This window comes from Rhinoderma darwinii, chromosome 4 (assembly GCF_050947455.1).
Source record: "Rhinoderma darwinii isolate aRhiDar2 chromosome 4, aRhiDar2.hap1, whole genome shotgun sequence".
NCBI classification, from domain to species: domain Eukaryota; kingdom Metazoa; phylum Chordata; class Amphibia; order Anura; family Rhinodermatidae; genus Rhinoderma; species Rhinoderma darwinii.
The window spans coordinates 391,072,299-391,092,816 of NC_134690.1; the positions used below are offsets into that span (position 1 = coordinate 391,072,299).

General features: G+C 43.0%; 1 protein-coding gene across 1 annotated transcript in view; it reads right to left on the reverse strand.

The window, feature by feature from the left end:
- The window catches only part of USH2A (usherin), a 593,484-nt gene that overhangs the window by 196,775 nt on the left and 376,191 nt on the right, over positions 1 to 20,518 (reverse strand). Inside the window, exons 41-45 of the mRNA XM_075863335.1 lie at positions 16,244 to 16,572; positions 13,446 to 13,568; positions 5,852 to 6,015; positions 4,880 to 5,089; positions 755 to 957 (exon numbers count right to left, since the gene is read on the reverse strand). Of these exons, the coding sequence (XP_075719450.1) occupies positions 755 to 957; positions 4,880 to 5,089; positions 5,852 to 6,015; positions 13,446 to 13,568; positions 16,244 to 16,572 (1,029 nt within the window). The remainder of the gene's footprint in view (positions 1 to 754; positions 958 to 4,879; positions 5,090 to 5,851; positions 6,016 to 13,445; positions 13,569 to 16,243; positions 16,573 to 20,518) is intronic.

Genomic DNA, 20,518 nt, shown 5'->3' on the forward strand with positions numbered 1-20,518 from the left:
TCCCTGCACTGTGTTCGGTCCGGGACTTGCGGCCGAAATACGTCCGTCAATTACGGACGTAATTAGTGTGTGTGCACATACCCTAAACAGGCTAATTACTTCTCACAGCTGAGGGTTTTCAACAATTCTATCCAGTCTAGACAATCCTCTGTGATTAAACAGGCAGGACTTCAGGATGATACATATTATACACACTGATACATTGTAGCAAACTATTAGGCAGGCGAGGGATTTGTGTAGCTGATGTATTTAGCTCACAGAGGATTGTCTATACTGTATACAGTAGATTGTAGCAAACCCTCAGCTGTGAGAAGTATTAGGTTTCTACTGGTTTTCAGCCTCTTGATGTAAACAGGAATATTTTTATTTAATGACAGCAAAGAAAAATTCTGAAAATGGTGGGGAATCGAAACACAAAATATATTAAAAAGTTGATATATCAGAGCTGAGTTTGTCACTTTGTGGCACATATATTTTCTGGTGTAAAAACCATGAACAATATGGCTTTTGAGCCAAAATTTATATTTATGAAGCCCCTGTGCCCCTGTACAAAATATGCAAATTATATTATAAAAAGAGGGCGGGGCCACAGAGTTGGGCTGAGTGCAACAATTTTTTTTTACCTACTATATTATTTCAACTCATTGAATTATGGTGCGCAAAAGAAAGAATTGAACTCAGCTCTGCTACATCTGTGGAATACATTTTATGATATTCCCAGTGTACTGGTGGTGTCTTTCCCCCTTTTACACACCTGTATACTGTACACTCTATATGGACCCAGGTCTCCCAGTATAAAGACATAGGGTGTCTTGCTTTCCGTCTTGTAGACCTTATTATTCACATGGATGGAATATTCTGTGACAACGCCATTTGGATTTGAAGGGGATGACCAGATGACACGTACAGCTGTACTGTTGATTACCACAACCTCTGGAGGGAGCAAACCCTCAGGCTCTGGAAATAATGGAAGAATCTCAGTACACTCCAGCTGTCCGCAGGAAAGACCTTGTGTAACCAAATGCATATTAGTATTTAGGTTTCGAAAAATGTATAAAAATGGTGTTTGCAGTCCTACGATGAGACTCTCACACTGTGAACCGCTCACTAAATGGCCCTTAAGCCACATGACTATAATAACGCTTCATAATATCAGCACTGATGTGTGACCCATGGAAAATTCTCTATTAAAATCAGATTAACTATCAATTGTAGTATTGATCCCAATCACAATGAGGCAGCGCGGAAAGCCGTTATATTCACGTAATGGTGGAGCCGAATTGCGGATGACCTAAGGAGCATTAGATGTCTCACCCTGTAAATGACTTCCAGCAATAGTGCGGCATGATCGTTAGGTAAATGATGTAAAGTCTTGATTATCGCACAGTAGTAATTATGGTCATCCCATTTAATAATTACATTCCCATCGCTTCCACCAGAAAACTGTAAAATGCTTCATGTCAGCTGGGAATGAAATGATGGCTGTTTTATAAACAACAAAAAAAAAGATGGAGATACTAAGAGGAGATGAAGGTTCTTACTTGGAGGGTTTTTAGTGACCTGGAACACTTGCTTGGGAGGTAATGATATTATACCTGATGTAATGAGTTATTGTAAAGTCAGACGATTAGGCCGAGTCTTCTACTTATGTTAAGATTTAAAGAGAGACTAAGCCAAGCATATAATCTGAAAGGAAGCTCTATCTATCTATCTATCTATCTATCTATCTATCTATCTATCTATCTATCTATCTATCTATCTATCTATCTATCTATCTATCTATCTATCTATCTATCTATCTATCTATCTATCTATCTATCTATCTATCTATCTAAAACAGGGGTCTCAAACTCGGCCGGGTAAGTGGGCCGCATATAGAAAAAATGGGAAGTTGACGGGCCGCATTGCTTTCAAATTTGATACAATACAAAATTATTGTTAATCAATTATTTATTTGAACTATTACAACAATACTTCAGTACTATAATAATACCGCTAGGTTTAAAATTTGAGATATTTTTCCACGTGCTTATTTCAACAATCCAGTTTTCCAGTTTAAGTGTCGCTAAATGCAGTCCGGAGGCTCAGTTGGCAGCGTTTGGCACACACACATGTCAAGATTGGGCAGTCCCTTTTTAGATAGTACCGCAGTGCCCTCGGTGGATGCTGCCGCAGTGCCCTCCGTGGATGCTGCCGCAGTGCCCTCCGTGGATGCTGCCGCAGTGCCCTCCGTGGATGCTGCCGCAGTGCCCTCTGTAGATGCTACCACAGTGATGTCAAGGTCTTGCCCAGAGCTGGAGTCCCGGAGCAGAGCCGCTTCTAGCACTCGAACTACAGTAGAGTTGTGACTGCAGCTCTGGATTTGTTTGGAGTATGGGACCTGATGTCACAGTATAGTTGTGACTGCAGCACTGGATGTGACTGGAGTATAGGACATGATGTTACAGTAGAGTTGTGACTGGAGCTCTGGATTTGTTTGGAGTATAAGACAAGATGTTTGCATCTGCATCTACTGATCTTGCAGTAGAGTTGTGAGTGTAGCTGTGGATGTCTCTGGAGTATAGTACATGATGTTACAGTAGAGTTGTGAGTGCAGCTCTGGATGTGACTGGAGTATAACATGTTACAGTAGAGTGGTGACTGCAGCTCTGGATGTGACTGGAGTAAAGTACATGATATAATAGTAGAGTTGTAAGTGCAGCCTGGGATTCCAGGTCTGCTCCTGACATCACTGTCCATATATGGACAGAGGTGTCGGGGGCAACCCCAGAGCTGGAGTCCCAGGCAGAACGCTAGTAGGCTCTTCCTGGGACTCCAGCTGTGCTCCTGACATCACTGGGACTCCTGCTCTGGGGAAGACCCTGACACACTGTCCATATATGGGCAGCGATGTCAGGGAATTCCACAGAGTTCCGGAGCAGAGCCTGTACTAGCGCTCTGCCCGGGACTCCGCTCAGGGGAAGACCCAGACACACTGTCCATATATGGGCAGCGATGTCAGGGAATTCCACAGAGTCCCGGAGCAAAGCCTATACTAGCGCTCTGCCCGGGACTCCGCTCTGGGGAAGACCCTGACACACTGTCCATATGTTGACAGCGATGTCAGGGAATTCCACAGAGTCCCGGAGTAGAGCCTGTACTAGCGCTCTGCCCGGGACTCCGGCTCTGGGGAAGCCCCAGACATCGTTGTTCATATGTGGACAGCGATGTCAGGGAATTCCAGAGTCTCGGAGCAGAGCCGATACTAGCGGCTCTGTGTCCCGCGGGCCGCAGATGACAGCCCCAGGGGCCGCATGCGGCCCGCGGGCTGCGTGCTTGAGGCCCTTGATCTAATATCTATCTATCTATCGAAAAACACACCATTTCCTGCGGATTTTGCTGCGTTTTTCTTAACGATGGGAGATGGTGACATCTCCTTTGATAAATGCAGAAATTCATACTACTTTCCACAGCAGGAATTGACATGCTGTGGTACAAAAAATACACACCACAGGTCAATTCTGTTCGGAGATTTTACGCAGCGTGAGGATGAGGTTTGCTGCGACTGTATTCTGCTGCATATTTTCCGTCCGCAATTCCGGATGGAAAATACACATCAATTCTTCATAGACCCATAGACCGTGATTGCGGATAAGAATAGGACATGTTCTATATTTTGCAGATAATTTCTACGGCCCGTACACACATCTATAAATAAACGGAAAGGTGTCCATGGCCAATAGAAATGAATGGGTCTGCAATGTCATCCGTAATTACGGATCCGTAATTAGGGATGAAAAAGACGGTAATGTGCATGGGACCTTATAGAGTTATCCTGCGACATGCATCACATGCCATGTAAGGAGTCTTCTGATTGGTTAATATTATTGCAGGTTCTGTTCACATCTGTGTTGGAGGCTCCGTCCCAAATCTAGCAGATATTACCAAAAACAATAGCGCAGCATGCAGAACAACGGAAAGCCCCGATGCAGATGTGAACAGAGCCTATTCTCTACATACATATGTAACATTTTAGTGCAATATGTGTTTTCTTCTTTTGTTCTCTCTTATGGTCCACAAAATATGGTGCTAAAGCTTAGAGAATCCCTTTAAATAGAACCTGTCACCTCTCTTGACATAAAGTATCTGTTTTAATAAATACTTGTATTCCCCATGAAATAACAATTGTGGAGCATCTTTTCTTAGAACTCTGCGTTGTGCCGTTCCTCTTTTATTCCTCCTAGAAATGTATGAATGAACTGACAATTATTTCCCTTGTCAATAAAGTGTGTCTGACACTAGCACAACTTAAATGAAAAGTCAGGCCGTGTAGAGACACACCCTATTGTCAAGGGAAATGCTATCCCCCAGTTATCAGTTTGTATATACATTTCCAGGAGGAATAACAGAGGAACGACACAATGCAGAGTTCTAAGAAAAGATGCTCCAGAATTGTTATTTCATGGGGAATACAAATCTTCAGACATTTCAGAAGAGCGGATAGATCCTCCTTAAAAACTGAAAACCGTTAAACATAGAAAAATAAATCTGAAAGTGAACAATTTGATTATAAACCGTTCAATACAGAATTATTTCTGCTTTAACTGAGCACGGGAAGCAGAAAATGCTATTGAGTCTGTGTCCGCTTATTGACAGTCCTGCCGGCTCCATAGCCAGGCCGGCTACATGGGAGAACAGGTTCAGGCAGGGCTAATAGTCGCTATACACACAGATCCGCTCTCGTCTCTGCAGGCCGTTTTATTGATCTCTCTTCTGAACTGAATGATGCACTTAAGCATTTTAACATTTTAGCCCCTTTTTTCTGCTGGTTTAATAAAATGACTGGTTACAACCTTGCAAAATCAATCCATTTACTTCTCAGATTTAATAAAGTGCTAACCTCCATCTAAGGTGCTCACATGTTCCCAGCCACTGCTTATACTGTGAGGTCCGTTGGAGACCTCCACATAGAGGTGATACTCGGTGTTTGGGTGTAATCCACCAATCACTGCTTGGTTCACATCTGCGTGGAATATCAGCGATTTGTCATATTTGGTTGACTTTAGTATAACGGTGTAATGATCGACCGCACCTTGTAGATCTTGTATGGCTGGAAAGAAATGTATATGGTTTAACTTGAGATAGATAGATAGATAGATAGATAGATAGATAGATAGATAGATAGATAGATAGATAGATAGATAGATAGATAGATAGATAGATAGATAGATAGATAGATAGATAGATAGATAGATAGCAAACTTCCAATAATCCAGCCAGCATCCTTGAGACATTGAGTTTCCCGCTTTATCTAATATGCTGTACTATTGGATAATTGGGTGGTCCGGCTGGTCCTAATATTAACTGAATAAAAAACTTGCTGAAAATGTATTTAACTATCTATTGAATCTCCATGCAGGACCCTACACTAACTACTACAGGGCTCCCATAGTGAGCTGAAATTAAAGCATCTGAACGTTGTTGGTGAAGTGATCCCTCTCTGACTCCATGTTCCTGCCTCCCATAGGAGACCTGTAGTAGTCATTTTGCCATATTTGGAGTCAGGAAGCATTTTGCCCCTTAATATGGACAATAGATAAGGCAAGGATTAGTGGGTAGGAGGGGTTAGCGGGAAGGAGGAGATAGTGGGGAGGAGGGGTTACTGGGTGGGAGGGGTTAGTGGGTAGGAGGGGTTAGTGGGAAAGAGGTGGGTGTGAGGCGTTTGTGGGTGTTCGGCACATTAGTATTTTGAGATGCAATGTTTCAGGATTCCATTTTTTAGGTTTTTGATATTTTAACCATTTTGTTGTTTTTTTAATCTTAATTTCAAACTATAATATAACATTTTAAAGCAAAATTATGAATTACTTACTGGGTTTGGTCCAGAAAGCTTCTATAGCGGTGTGGTTTACGGCCTTCACAATAAGATCACTTCCCCTTAAAGGAGGACCTGGAAGTGTTGTTGAAAGTACTTCCGGGCTCGATGTATATCCTACAGAATTATACACAATCAGCTTGTATTCATAGAATGTGTATCTGAAAAATAGGAGATAGAAAATGATGTATTTCTTGTGAAAAATGGATCAATATCAAAATGTAAAATATCAAGACCCACTCATTACATTTGCTTGACTCATGTCTGTCTGTAAAAAATGTTTTTAATGCTTTTTATGTTTATAAATGTTTTGTATAGATTTTGTGTATTTCATCCTTTTCCCCAATGGAAAAATAAAAGTATCTCCCAAAAATAAAATAAATTAATAAAAAGTGATTTAAGTTAAAATTTGAAGAGTAGAAGGAAATAAGAAAATAAGGCTCACGTCTGCAAATCCCAAACCTCTTTTCTACTTGTGTTTGAAAACCAAGGAAAGGTTGGTGATCACAATTTAAGTAGCTCAATAGATTCTTTGGCGATCATAAGATATATTAACAGAAGGGGTTGTTTTATGAAACCCTCATAAATACCTCAGTCCTTAAAAGGTGTTGTCCAGTTTGGAAAGCCCATTTCCATACACTCTATTAGGGAATTCCGAGTTAATGGGGGGGGGGGGCGTCATTTGTTCTGGATCCTCATCTCTTGACCAAAGTGGGAAGCGTTTACAAAGAGCATCTCTCTATCTGGAGGACCTGTCCTGCGTTACAGAGACAACTGTAACGCGCATGGCCACGGACCGTCAGGATTCCTCGGCCCCAAGCCATAAATCTCTGAGCGCTGGCCTCATCTCCTCCTCAGGAGACGCCAGCGCTCTCTTCCGCTTCGTTCTGCTGTGTCTCGTATTATCCCATACACACCCTGGACTATAAGAAGAGCCATGCCCCTTCTTACATTGCCTGAGCATTGTTGTGTTTACCTGTGTCAGTCCTTGCAAATGGTCCCTTAGTGTTTTCCAGTTCCCAGTGTTCCCGTTCCTGCTACCTGTAGCCTGTGCTACCTTGTTCCTGTGCATTAGAGAGTTGGAGTCGTGTTGTGCCACCGATCACGTCTGCTGTGTTACACCATGCCAGGTGTCTGCTGCCAAGGTCCCATCCGAGCCTAACCATCGCTACTGTCTGAACTACCACAGGTACCCATACTCGGACTATAGACATTGACTTGGTACACTGTTTGGCCAGCTGCTATCCTGCTACGGTGGTATGGCCCAGTGGGTCCACATACTCACAGATCGTGACAACAACACATTGATATGAATAGACATTGTGTAATGCATTATTTCCCCTGTGGTGGAGCTGCAGGGAAATTGCACACTTACTGACAGGTTTCCCCAGAGATTACAGCTGATCACTGGGAGTTTCAGTAGGGGGACATTTTGTGATTAGATTATGGTCAAAGGATCCTTCTAAAAAGTAGGGATTGTTGAAAGTGGAGATTCCCTTTTTAACAAAAATATAAAACATGTTCTTTGCATCAATAATTACTTACTGGTTCCTATTGAGGAGTTTTCTGTGAAATTTTCTGCAAATTGCGGTATTTCCCACTGCGCCATTGTTTACATTCCCCATTACTTTGCATTGGGAAGTTTCTCCGTGCATGATTTCTTTTAAAAACTATATTTCCCATCATTCCTCATTCCCCCTATCTACTTAGCTATTGCCTCCCTTGTCTGAGTTCTTACCACAACCTGCCTCCTTGCAAATGTCCCTACTCCTGCCTCCATGCCAAGTTTCCTCCCAATGTAGCCTTTTTATAATCCTTCTTCGTGTAGCCTGTGACGTTTTGTTCAGGGGGTAGTGGTGGGGGGAAAGTCACATGACCTGAGTTTATAACAGGGGGTGTTTCTGAAAGAGGCAGAAAAGTCACTAGAGATGTGAAAATGTGAGAAAAGGAAATGTCACATGATCAGTGATGTTTCGTTTTCTCGGCGCTGTGAATGCCGGGAAAGCGTCACATGATGGAAAATATGAAATGTCACTAATCAGGTACCGAGACAGCGTGGAAGCTATGGCGTGACCGCCTTACAGAACATGAACATGGTGGATCTTCAAGACATGACATATATTATTAAGTGGAATATATGTGGGGGGGGGGGGGTATATGGACTTGAATGTACTTTTTTCAAATTGAATGACCCCTTTAAGGGTCAATAGAGTTTTACAGTATACATGACCACCTAAAATTGCAGTTAAAAAATATTCTTCTAGAAGGTGGTCTCTTTTCACAGGTGGTCTTTTGGAGAGGTTTCATTGTATTTATACAGCTGTACACACCTTTGCAGGTGTATGAGGCATCACAAAAAGCCTTTTTGTGTCCGTCAAAATTGTTAAATCTGGTCCCCTTTAGTTTATCCACCTTGTCAGCAATCCCATTTGGTGGAAATCTCAGCCTACAAATGTTCCCTTGAGCTAATGGTCTTCTAGCCCTTTCAAGAACTTGTACCCTGAATTATTTTGTTAGGTCTTCTTTTTCCACTGTATGTTTGGGATTTCCCCATAGATTTTTAATCATTGTCAAGTCCTGTCACTATGAAGGCCATTCCACAACCATTTTAGTTCCTAGATGTGCTTCTTGGTTGCCTTCATGTTTCCTTTCAGTCCCTAGAATACATTGATGTTGACATCTTACCTTATTTCCCATAAGTGATTTGAGTGTCTTCATCCTACCTTTACGATCATATAAGTGTTTCATGGCTGACTTCCTGCTTCCTGTTAGGTCATATCAGTGCTTCATGGTTGGATTCATTTTACTTTCTAGATCCTATAAGTGCTTCATGGTTGACCTCATCTTTCCTTTTAATTCCTTTATGATAGATCTTATGCTTTATTGTTCGCTTTGAGGTGTATTTTGGATGTATGCCTTGTTGAAATATCTAACTTGTGTTTTAGAAAGACTTTATGGCTGACACCATGCCTACGTCTAGTTCCTCCATGTGCTTCATGGTTGTCTTCCTCCTACTTTTTAACTCTTATAAGCCCTCCATGGCTTATTCTGAAATAGTTTATTTATGCTTCATTGTTTAATTTTTCTAAGTCTTCTGATTATAGTGTCACGTACTCCCTTCCTGTGGCTCCCTCGGTCTCCAGGACGTCGAGAGTTACTCGCACGGCCGTCGCCAGGCCTGGCAGACTGAGGCAGTCTTCAGCCAATAGGAGCTTAGGAGCTTCAGGCCAATCAAAGCCTGGTGTAAAGGATCTGCCAGACACAGCTTCTGTGTCGACGCCCGTGGGTAATCAGTCTGCACCTGCTCCTAAGTCTGAGAGAGTGACTCCATCTTCGACCAGTCAGGCTGGGAGGCTTAGGAGTGGGAGAGCCTATCACAGCCTGGCCAGATGGAGCAAGCTCCCGCCCTCTATCTATTTATACCTGCATTTCCTGCTCCTCCTTTGCCTGTGATTCTGCCTGTATCCTGGCTCTGCTGCTTGAACTATTTGTCCTCTGCTTCATTTTGACCCTGGCTTTACTGACTACCCTCCTGCTCTGCGTTTGGTACCTCGTACACTCCTGGTTTGACTCGGCTTGTTCACTACTCTCCTGCTCTACGTTTGGTACCTCGTACACTCCTGGTTTGACTCCGCTCGTTCACTACTCTCGTTGCTCACGGTGCTGCCGTGGGCAACTGCTCCATTTCCCTAGCTTCTGTGTACCCTTGTCTGTTTGTCTGTCGTGCACTTATTTAGCGTAGGAACCGTCGCCCAGTTGTACGCCGTCGCCTGGACGGGCCGTTGCAAGTAGGCAGGGACTGAGTGGCGGGTAGATTAGGGCTCACCTGTCTGTCTCCCTACCCCGTCATTACACCTGGCTGATGTTCCTGAGCTCCCACCCTCTCCTTATTTAGTTCAGACTGGGGTAGTAGGCCTTTGCCTGTAATTAGTGTTTCCTAGCCCTGTACTTTCCCTGGTTTCAGACTCATCCTGAGCGACTTGCATTTTGACTCCTTTGTGACCCCTGACCCCGGCTGGACTCCTGACTTTTCTTTGCCTTCTGACTCTTTTTCCGTGCTCTCCCGGTTTGACCCTGTGCACCTGTCTCCGCCTTTTGCACCCGGACTTGTCCGTGGCGCAATTGCCATGCCTCTCCCTCCGTGTACTTCCCAGGTGACCCTTTGTTATTTCGTACTGTCTCTGTCTTATCCTTTTGTCAGTTTCACTTGTACTAGTATAGGGAACGCCGCCCAGTTGTGCGCCGTCGTTTAGGTCGGTTCGTACAAGTAGGTAGGGACAGAGGTTTGGGAAGAACAGGAACCTCACTGTTTACCGTGTATTTGTTTGTGACATATAGTCTTTATGCTTTTGTTCCTTTAAGCGATTCATGGCTGGATTTGAGGTGAATTTTGGATTCCTGCCTTGTTAAAAACCCAACAACATCTGGAAGCTTCAGAAAATTTTGGTGTTTAGTTGAATTCTTTTTGGTTCTTTTTGGTCAACAGTTCACTCCAAGTTCTTGTCTTTTCCTTACACGTTTTTTTTGCTTTGTATTGTCATTATTAGATAAGTCTTCATCATGATGTTGTTTCCATTGGGACTATTCTTGTTTAAGCAACATTGTCCTGTAGACCTGCGGACTACTACTCTATTGCCAACTAAGAATTTCGACTAGTACTTTTGCAGAGATATCAGGGCTATGATTTATAAATGCAACTGATATAAGAGCAGCTCTTTCAGAAATGTTTCTGGCCCTTTCCTACCGATTGAAAAGCAGTCTGAGAAACGGTTTTGCTTCTATGCGGGTAGAACTGCTTTTTGTTCGTGGGACCCCCCTCTATGACAATCACATGCCATAATACGGCATGAGACAAACCTTTAAAGGGGTATTCCCATCTAAGAAATTCATGGCATATCCACAGGGTATGCCATAAATGTCTAAGATGTGTGCCCCCCCTTTGGGACCACACCTATTTCCACAACGGGGGTCATGCAGTAATCTTCCCCTTGCGGTGGTTGTAGGTCAAATCTGACCATAGGTCCCGCAGCCCCTTTTGATCACGTTCCAATCAAGAAGCTTGCAAGGTCATTTCTGAAATTCTATTTCTACACAAATTTTCCCCCATAGGGAAACATTGAGGTCTCCCAAAGGTCACAGTAAAATAACAGGTTACCGCCTATGGGGGAAAACTTGCGTACAATAATCACAAGAACTCTCATGTTGGAATTCTTACAATTGATGCATGACTTTCCTCCAACAGGGAAACATTGAGGTCATGTAGTGTTTATGCTAATACTGTGGGTTACTGCGACCATTGCACAACCTCAGTGTTTCCCTTTTGGGGAAAAATTTGCGGGCTATTTGCGACAATCACAAGAATTCTGATCATGTCCCAATTGTAATAATTATTGTGCTACTTTTCATCCATAGGAAAACATTGAGACAGTAAAATAGCGGGTAACTTTGACCATCGCGAGACCTAATTTTTATTTTATTTTGAACCATGTTGAGATTTTTTGCATTTGTTGTGTGACTATTTCACTCTTATGGAAACATTGTTATGTAACGACTATGATAAACTTGTGGGCTACTGCCACCGTTTCACCACCTCAATGTTTGGAAAAAGATGCAGGCTACTGGCAATTATTGCAAGAATTCCGACCACATTAAAATTCTGACAATTTTCGCACAACTTTTTTCCCTAGTAGGCAGTGGCGTAACCACCATGGCCGGAGGCTCCGCTAGCAGCCGCTATGGCTGCTACAGCGGGACACCACTGAACACTACGGCAGAGCAGGGAGGTATCTCCCCGCTCTGCCATTAAACAAAAGACATGTATCCCCTATCCACAGGATATACACAGGATAGGGGATACATGAGTGATCGCTGTCAGCGATAGGGAGAACGGGGGACTAAAAGTCCCCTGAAGTTCTCCATCACAAACCTCGGACTTCCGGGGTCTGTGTCGGCAGCTCCGTAGAAATGAATGGAGCGCCCGTCGCGCTTGTGCGCATGCGTGACCAGTGCTCCTTTCATTTTTATTGAGCTGCGCAGACGCCGGAAGTCAGAGGTTAGTCATGGAGAACTTCAGGGTACTTTCGGTCCACCGTTCTCCCTATCAATGCCAGCGATCGATCACACATGTATCCCCTATCCTGTGGATAGGGGATGCATGTTATTTGTAGGACACACTATAGGTCGCAATTTTTTGGGGGGTTGGGGACGCTGTATGGCGTTCCCTACAGGGGGGGCTGTATGGCGTTCCCTACGGGGGGGCTGTATGGCGTTCCCTACAGGGGGGGGGCGCTGTATGGCGTTCCCTGCAGGGGGTGGGGCTGTATGGCGTTCCCTGCAGGGGGGGGGGCTGTATGGCGTTCCCTGCAGGGGGGGGGGCTGTATGGCGTTCCCTGCAGGGGGGGGGCTGTATGGCGTTCCCTGCAGGGGGGGGGCTGTACGGCGTTCCCTGCAGGGGGGGGCTGTATGGTGTTCCCTGCAGGGGGGGCGGCTGTATGGCGTTCCCTACAGGGGGGGGGGCTGTATGGCGTTCCCTACAGGGGGGGACTGTATGGCGTTGCCTACAGGGGGGGGCTGTATGGCGTTTCCTACAGTGGGGGCTGTATGGCATTCCCTACAGTGGGGGCTGTATGGCGTTAGCACCATACAGCCCCCCTGTAGATAACGCCATACAGCCCCCCCTGTAGATAACGCCATACAGCCCCCCCTGTAGATAACGCCATACAGCCCCCCTTGTAGATAACGCCATACAGCCCCCTGTAGATAACGCCATACAGTCCTTCCTGTAGATAACACCATAAAGTCCTCCCTGTAGATAACGCCATACAGCCCCCCCCCCTTGCAGGGAACGCCATACAGTCCCCCCTGTAGATAACGCCATACAGCCCCCCCCTTGCAGGGAACGCCATACAGTCCCCCCTGTAGATAACGCCATACAGCCCCCCTGTAGACAACGCCATACAGCCCCCCCTGTAGATAACGCCATACACTCCTCCCTGTAGAGAACGCCATACAGTCCCCCTTGTAGAGAACGCCATACAGCCCCCTCTGTAGATATCTACAAAGGGGGCTGTATGGCATTATCTACAGGGGGGGGCTGTATGGCGCTATCTACAGTGGGGGCTGTATGGTGTTATCTACAGGGGGGGGGCTGTAAAAAAGGCACTATCTACACGGGGGTGGGGTTGTGTGACACCCAGGGGAGGGGGGGCCCCAGTCAAAAGTTTGCTATGGGGCCCAGTCTTTCCTAGTTACGCCCCTGCTAGTAGGGAAACATTGAGGTTGCGCAATAGTTGCGATAACCTGCAAAGGTCAATCATCTCTAAATTGATGATATTACATACCACTACTGTCGTATCTATATCACGTTTTTGTCTGTATCAATAAAAATTTTGTATTTACAATTTTTACGTCAATTTTGTTAAAAAAATGTTACATTTTTGTCCTTAACCTATCAAAAGCTAAATTTCACACGTTCTTTTTGTCATAATATTCCACTTTCTACAGAGCTCGGCTATAAAATTGGGTTCTACACAGACAACATGCGCTATAAAAAATGCCAGCACTTGTTTTTTTTACCGTTTTGTAATCTTACCTGCTAAGACCCTTATCTTCACAGAACCACTGAGTTCCTGAGTAAATATTCTGCCACAGATTTAAATCTTCAGGGGGATTTGATGTAAGTGGTTGCAGGATTGTGCGTCTCAGGAGTTCATATCTAACACAAAAGACAAGCAGAGCGTCTGGATTATCTCCACTAATATTATTAAACAAAAACAGGGGGTTTTCAAACATTATTTTGTTTTTACAGCTGGACAATTGCTCAGATAAACATGTTGCGGTTTCCAAACTTATTTTGCTACAGAAAAAAAAAAATTGCAGGAAAAACAAATTGTTATTTTTGAAGAAATCCCTTAACACAGAAAATCTACTAGAGGTCTTTATCAGGAGAATTACATCTACCGGTGCGATCACACCTCGGCTTGTATCTCATACGCTTCCGTTGTATCCGAGGCGGTGACGGTATTTTAATCTATGATAATAAATTGCGCTCTTAGCCCTGGTTAGGGTTAAATGATACTTTGTATCTTATTGCATTCTGCATTTTTTATGTGTCTATGTTATAGGGTGATTGAGGAGATATTTTTATCCTTTATATGCAATCATTCATTATTTAAGTTCCTACAGGATCTCTCAGAAAGTTCTCACTAATGACAATTTGCATTAATCTGAATATTAGGCTGGTTTGGCGCGATGTGCTGCAGAGACGTGGTCTCGTGTTTGGCACAAGAAGGAGAAATGTCATTTATTCTATGGACACTGTAGGTAATATAGACAAAATATAGGACATTTATATATGTATGTGTATATATATATATATATATATATATATATATATATAAATACATTAAATATTTATCTAATCAATTTGTCCATTTTCCAACTAGTACGTTAAGAAATATTACAATAAGTAAGCCTAAGATACGTGTAAGTAACGGTTTCAGCAAATTAATGTATTCATCATTGTATAATGGAAATATTTTCTTAGCAATTCCTCATGGTATCTCTGCTTGCAGTTACTCAATAGGAACCTTTAGGGTGTATTCACACGGTGCGGTTTTGCCAAGGTTTTTACCACGCGGCCGAAAACCGCACTGAAAAAAACCGCATACTTTTTACAGCGATTTTGGAAAATCGAGGCAAATCCCGGTAAAAACGCATGTTTTTTAATGAGGTTTTCCTCCACGCGGCAAAACCGCACCGTGTGAATAAACCCTTAAGCCTGATTCAGACGAGCGTATTTCACGTCCGAGTGCTGTCCGTTTTCTTCACGGACACCATAAGGACCTATAAAATTCAATAGGGCTTTTCAGACACGCGTTGTTTTTCATGCAGCGAGTGTCCGTTGCGTCAAACACATTGCATGTCCTATTTTGGTGCGTTTCTGCACACCACGCAGGCCATTGAAGTCAATGGGTGCGTGAAAAAAATGGACAGCACATGGACGTGTGCTGTCCGTGATTCACGCACCAGTTGCTAAAGAAATGAGAAAAAAATAAATATAAAAATGTGCACCAGCACGGACATTAAAAACGGATGCCACACGGAACACACACTGATGGCACACGAAACTGTAACGCAACAGTAACGCTGCATTTTTTGCGGATGCAAAATGGACACGCTCGTGTGAATCTAGCCTTAGGGTCAGTTCACACCATTTTTTTGGGCGCTGATTTTGATGCGGAAACCGCGTTGCAATCAGTGCCAAAAACGGTCGAAAACGTCCCCCTTTGATTTCAATGGGAGGGAGAGGAGATTTTCTTTCCTGAGCGGACATGGCAGCTTGCAGAAAAAAAAAGCGGCATGTTCTTTCTTGCTGTGGTTTCTGCCTCTGCCCTCCGATTGAAATAAATGGAAAGCAGAAAAAACCTGGGGCTAAAAGCCGGCCGAGAAAAAAAAACACCTCTGTCTCCCATTTTGGCACTGATTCCGAAGCAGTTTCCGCGTCAAAATCATTGCCAAAATACTCAGTGTGAACTGGGCCTTACATAGTTATTCAGGTTTAAAAAAATACATTTATCCATGAAGTGTAACCAGAGGAAGGGAGAGGAAGTTTCTTCTTTGGATTGTGATAATTTACTGGGCTAAGAAAACGTAGCAGGTTTGTAGCTGCTGTCAAAACAGCCAAAATATCAGCTCTGCTGCATCGACAAACACAGCTCTGCTACATCTATATCACTTAGTTGACATGTGGTTTATGCCAGCTGTCGGTGCCGTGAGCCTCACCCAGACCCATATTTAGCCAGTATAAGACGATGGACGCCTCAATTGTCCCCGCAATAGAAAATGCGTCCAAAATGCGGAAAAAGTTAATTTTTAAGATTCACTCATCTCTACTAACAAGTAGATAAAGAGTAGGAGAACCTCTCTATTACTTTAAATGCAGCCCAAACCTCTATTTCCCAAGAAGCATTGCGTTTTAAAGTGAATGTCATCTTCTTAACATCATTTCATTTTCTGGTCCAAATTTCTGTGCTGATCAATTGCATAAAATCTCTTTATAACAATCGGAGCTTGGTTTTTCTGAGACAGAACTCAAAATCCAATGTTTTTCTTCACACAGCCACAGAGTTAAGTGATACATATATGTCTATCTGTAGTTACCACCAGGGGGAGCTGAGGAGCGTACTCAAGTATATGCAGTGAGCTCCCTCTAGTGGTGACTGCAGGTAGACAGAATTTTATCATTTAACTCTATGTCTATACAGAAGACTTGGATCTCTGTGTCAGATAATTTGAGTTTTGATCAATAATAGGATATTAAATAGCACAAAATTCTAGACTCAACATTGTACTAAGGTTGATTTCACTCAGTAATATTTGTCACATTACCTTATATCTGGTCCATTAGGCCTTAAAGGAGGTTGCCATGAAATAGCAATGAATGTCTCGCTAACCGGTATCACTGACAATGGCCGAATGCCTTCAGGAGGTGCTGACTGTGTGGTCACGTATGTGGGCAAGCTCTCTGTACAACCTCCATGATATAACGCTCCTCCAGAACACGCCACTATGCATACAGAATAGTTGGTGTATGGGATTAGATTTGTCCTTATATAGCTTAAAACCGTAGGGTCAGTCAGGACGATGCGCGGTTCTGGCATGCGGATCTCGTAGCTTAATATATCTCCATTTGGTCTGAGTGGAGGATTCCAAGTGACCTGAAGAAAGAAGAAGAATTATAGAGAAAGTTAAATGGAACAATGAGAAAGAAAAAACACAACTCATCACTTTCCACGGAGATTGTTTTTATTCCTTTGTACTTAAAAGTAACCTCTGGTTTTGTAGCATCATTGGCAGCTTTTGATTTAGATATCGCTATACAGTGTATTATTTCATGTTCAAGAGCTTCATTCAAATCAGTCGTCATCCTTGGCCTACAGAAATAACTCAGCATTAGACAGAAATAGAGGATCGGGATATCTATGGAAAGAACAATTTCTTCTTCACTTAGCTAGAGCACTATAATTGTTTTCTGACAATATAAAAATGAAATAAATAGATAATTACTAGATTGTTATTAGATAATTACAGATAGATAAAAGCTAGATCGACAGATATGAGAAAAATAGATAGATAGATTGATACGCCATAGATAGATAGATATGTAGATAGATAGATAGATAGATAGATAGATAGATAGATAGAACCTTTCTATCTATCTCATATCTATCTATCTATCTATCTCATCTCTATCTATCTCTATCTATCTATCTATCTATCTATCTATCTATCTATCTATCTATCTATCTATCTATCTATCAAAAATTAGGCAGCACTCCGTTTGTTAGAGGTGAAAAAAAGAGGGTACTTTTATTGTCCCATAAGCAACGTTTCAGCTCCTTCCCCTAGAGCCTTTCTCAAGCGGAAAGGCTCCAGGGGAAGGAGCTGAAACGTTGCTTATGGGACAATAAAAGTACCCTCTTTTTTCACCTCTAACAAACGGAGTGCTGCCTAATTTTTGTACTATATACAATTGGGATCTTGGTCTACTCTCTTGGGCTTGCACCCACACTATACCGGTGCTGCTGGATCCTTTTGTTTATCTATCTATCTATCTATTTATCTATCTCATATCTATCTATCTCATATCTATCTATCTATCTATCTATCTATCTCATATCTATCTATCTCATATCTATCTATCTATCTATCTATCTATCTATCTATCTATCTATCTATCTATCTATCTATCTATCTATCTATCTATCTATCTATCTATCTATCTATCTATCTATCTATCTATCTATCTATCTATTCCCTAGTGGCTAGTGAGTCACAGGTTACAAACCTGCAATCCTTCACAGTGTAATATAAGGAGAAGTCTTGTGAGGTTTTCCTGCACTTTGCACCTCTCGAATTTCAAGGACAATGTTTAAAAGTGGCATGAATTGAATTGGTAAAGTACACAGCGCTACGCTCTCTAGTTTTCCTAAGGCTCGTGGGCTTTCAGACTGTATCTTGGCAATGTAAAGCGTGAAAGCATCAGAGCTCATAAGAGTGTATTCAGAGCAGCATAAGCAGTTTGCTCATTGATTTGGTGATCAGGATTTATGCTCTGGAGGCAGCTATTGTTGAGTGTAGAATCAGGCATCACACTGTCTTATTTTCTTGACAATAACATACAACGATACTTATGAGGCATTATTATCTATTATACATAAGTCATTGTATAGTAACCTTGGGAAGCATCGCTTTCAGTGATTAAGATGTTAACACAGACGCTCTGCCCTCTGGTGATTCACTGTCTAATAATATGTCTGGGCTCCTTCAGCTGTACAGATGTAGTACAAGGCACCGGCGTACAAATTCTGCAACGTGAGCATATTAATGACAGTAAATGGATGTAAATAAATGAGCGGAAAAAAACCATGTAAGGTCCATGTAAGTAAAATAAATAAAAATTTAGGTGGGAAAAATTTAGGTGGGAACTTAGGGCACGGCCAGACGTGGCGGAAATTGCTCAGGTATTCCACAGCGGACATTTTCTCCATTGGTTTCCACACCTTTTTAGTTAGGTTCGTGCAGACGTGGCGGAAAACTCCGCTGCGGACCATAGGCTGTGGTGCGGAATTTGGTGTCCGCAGCATACACTGGCTGTTGCGGACTTGTTGCGGACTTATTGCGGAATTTCTCCATTGACTTCAATGGAGATTTAAAATTCTGCAATTAAATCCGCAGATGTTATGTGTGTTGCGGATTGGTTTTACTAACAGGATATTTCTTCATTCTGGCTGGACCTATGTGTTTCGAGGTCTATAGCCAGACTGACATGGAATGTTTTAAAAGAGAGAAGGGAAGTACTCTTCACCTGAATACGCAATGGCTAATCCGCAGCAATTTACTGGACATTTTAGGCAAAGCCGCAACGGAATCTGCAACGCAGATTATGTGCGGCATTGATGCGGACAGTGTATACAGAAATACGCCACGTCTCTTGTATCGGGCAGCTGTATCAGGATGCAATTCTTGTGGGGCAGAAAAATTAGCCAATCTAGGCTCATAGCTAGGCCTTCATTCTCATGAGGCAAAGATTCAGTTTGCGGTCATTGTTCTGCCTCTAAAAACCCAGGCCAAGGCAGAGTGTATCAAAGCAGGGGCATAACTATAAGGGGTGCCTGATGCAGAGGTTGTGGTCGCACCAGGGCCTGTAGCCTAAGGCTGCCCTAAAGGTCCCATTGCCATACAGGAAAAGACCAGTACTATAGCTGGGGGGTGCCGTGTTACAGATTTAGCATTAAAGGGGTTTTCCCAGATCATAAATTATCATGTATCCACAGGATAGGTGATCATTTTGTGATCGCTGGTGGCCCCCCTGATCATGAGAGAACGGTGGTTCCGAACCCCCTTTCCTCCTCACCGCTAGACTGCAGTAAGGAGGACATTCAATGGAGCGGCGGTCAAGCATCTGCGCTGCTGCTCCATTCAAATTCTATGGGAATGATGGAAACATCCGAGTACAGCACTGAGTGGAGCGGCAGGCATACGCTCGACCGCCGCTCCATTCAAGCTCCTCCTTACTGCAGGGGGTGCAGTAAGATGAATATGGAGGTTGGGGCTCCTAGCAATCAAAAAAATTATCATCTCTCCTGTGGAGAGGTGATCATTTATGATTCTAGGAAAACCCCTTTAAAAGGCCCAGGAGCTTAAAATTACACTTCAGATATGCAAATAAGAGATGTTTTCCCCTCAAACTAGAAATAATGTTGTAGACACCAAGGACCCCACAATGAAGAGATTGCAAGAGATATTTTGCTAGCCCAGAAGTTCTCTTTGGCTGCCATGTTTGGGAACAGTCAGCCACACGAACGGATCCCTTCATGTCTAAATATTGGAGAAACCCTAAAAAAGCTGAATCATTGGGTACAATTGAATTTCTGCAGTCAAGGGGCTAAAATTAAGTGTGTCTTAATGAGATCCAGCTTCCTGTTGACCTTCTTGGGCAATAAAAAGCAATGAGAGGGCTCATGAGTTGGCGTTTCCCCATTCATCAGACTCTCAAAGTCTAATGGTGCCGAGTGAGCCATATGCTTCTGATTGGCCCAGAGAACTCACTAAGGATTAAGGGGCTGCATTAAATTACAGAGTGTGCTCTTTATTTTGGCTCCTCGAATGGCTGATTGGAGGATCATAAATGGTTCCAATCTGGAGATAGATAAATTGTCATTGCACCTCCATACTCCATTGTATTTCTTCGATGTGGTAGAGGACCCTTTGCCCTCTTCCTAAGCATTAAGGCCCAGGTGTACACTATGCACCCCTTATAGCGATGGGTTAAATCAACCTATTGGAACAACTTAACTTTGAGTACGCATGTGCTTAAGTTGGTTACCTCCAGGTACTCCGCTTTCCTCCAAAAACATTTTAGGCCAATTTAGCTTTTTATGAAACCAGTTCTAGAAGGTTTGTGAAACGGAAAAGTGCACCCCAATTGGAACAGGGACTGATTCATATAATGGCTACATAGAAATAATGGTAAATATATAAGAACAATATAAAATGACTAATAAATAAATAATGTTTTTGGAATATCCCTCTTTATTCTGTCTGAATTTGGGCCACTTTTCTTTATAGAACTCAAGTATTCTATGATGATCGATGTATGTG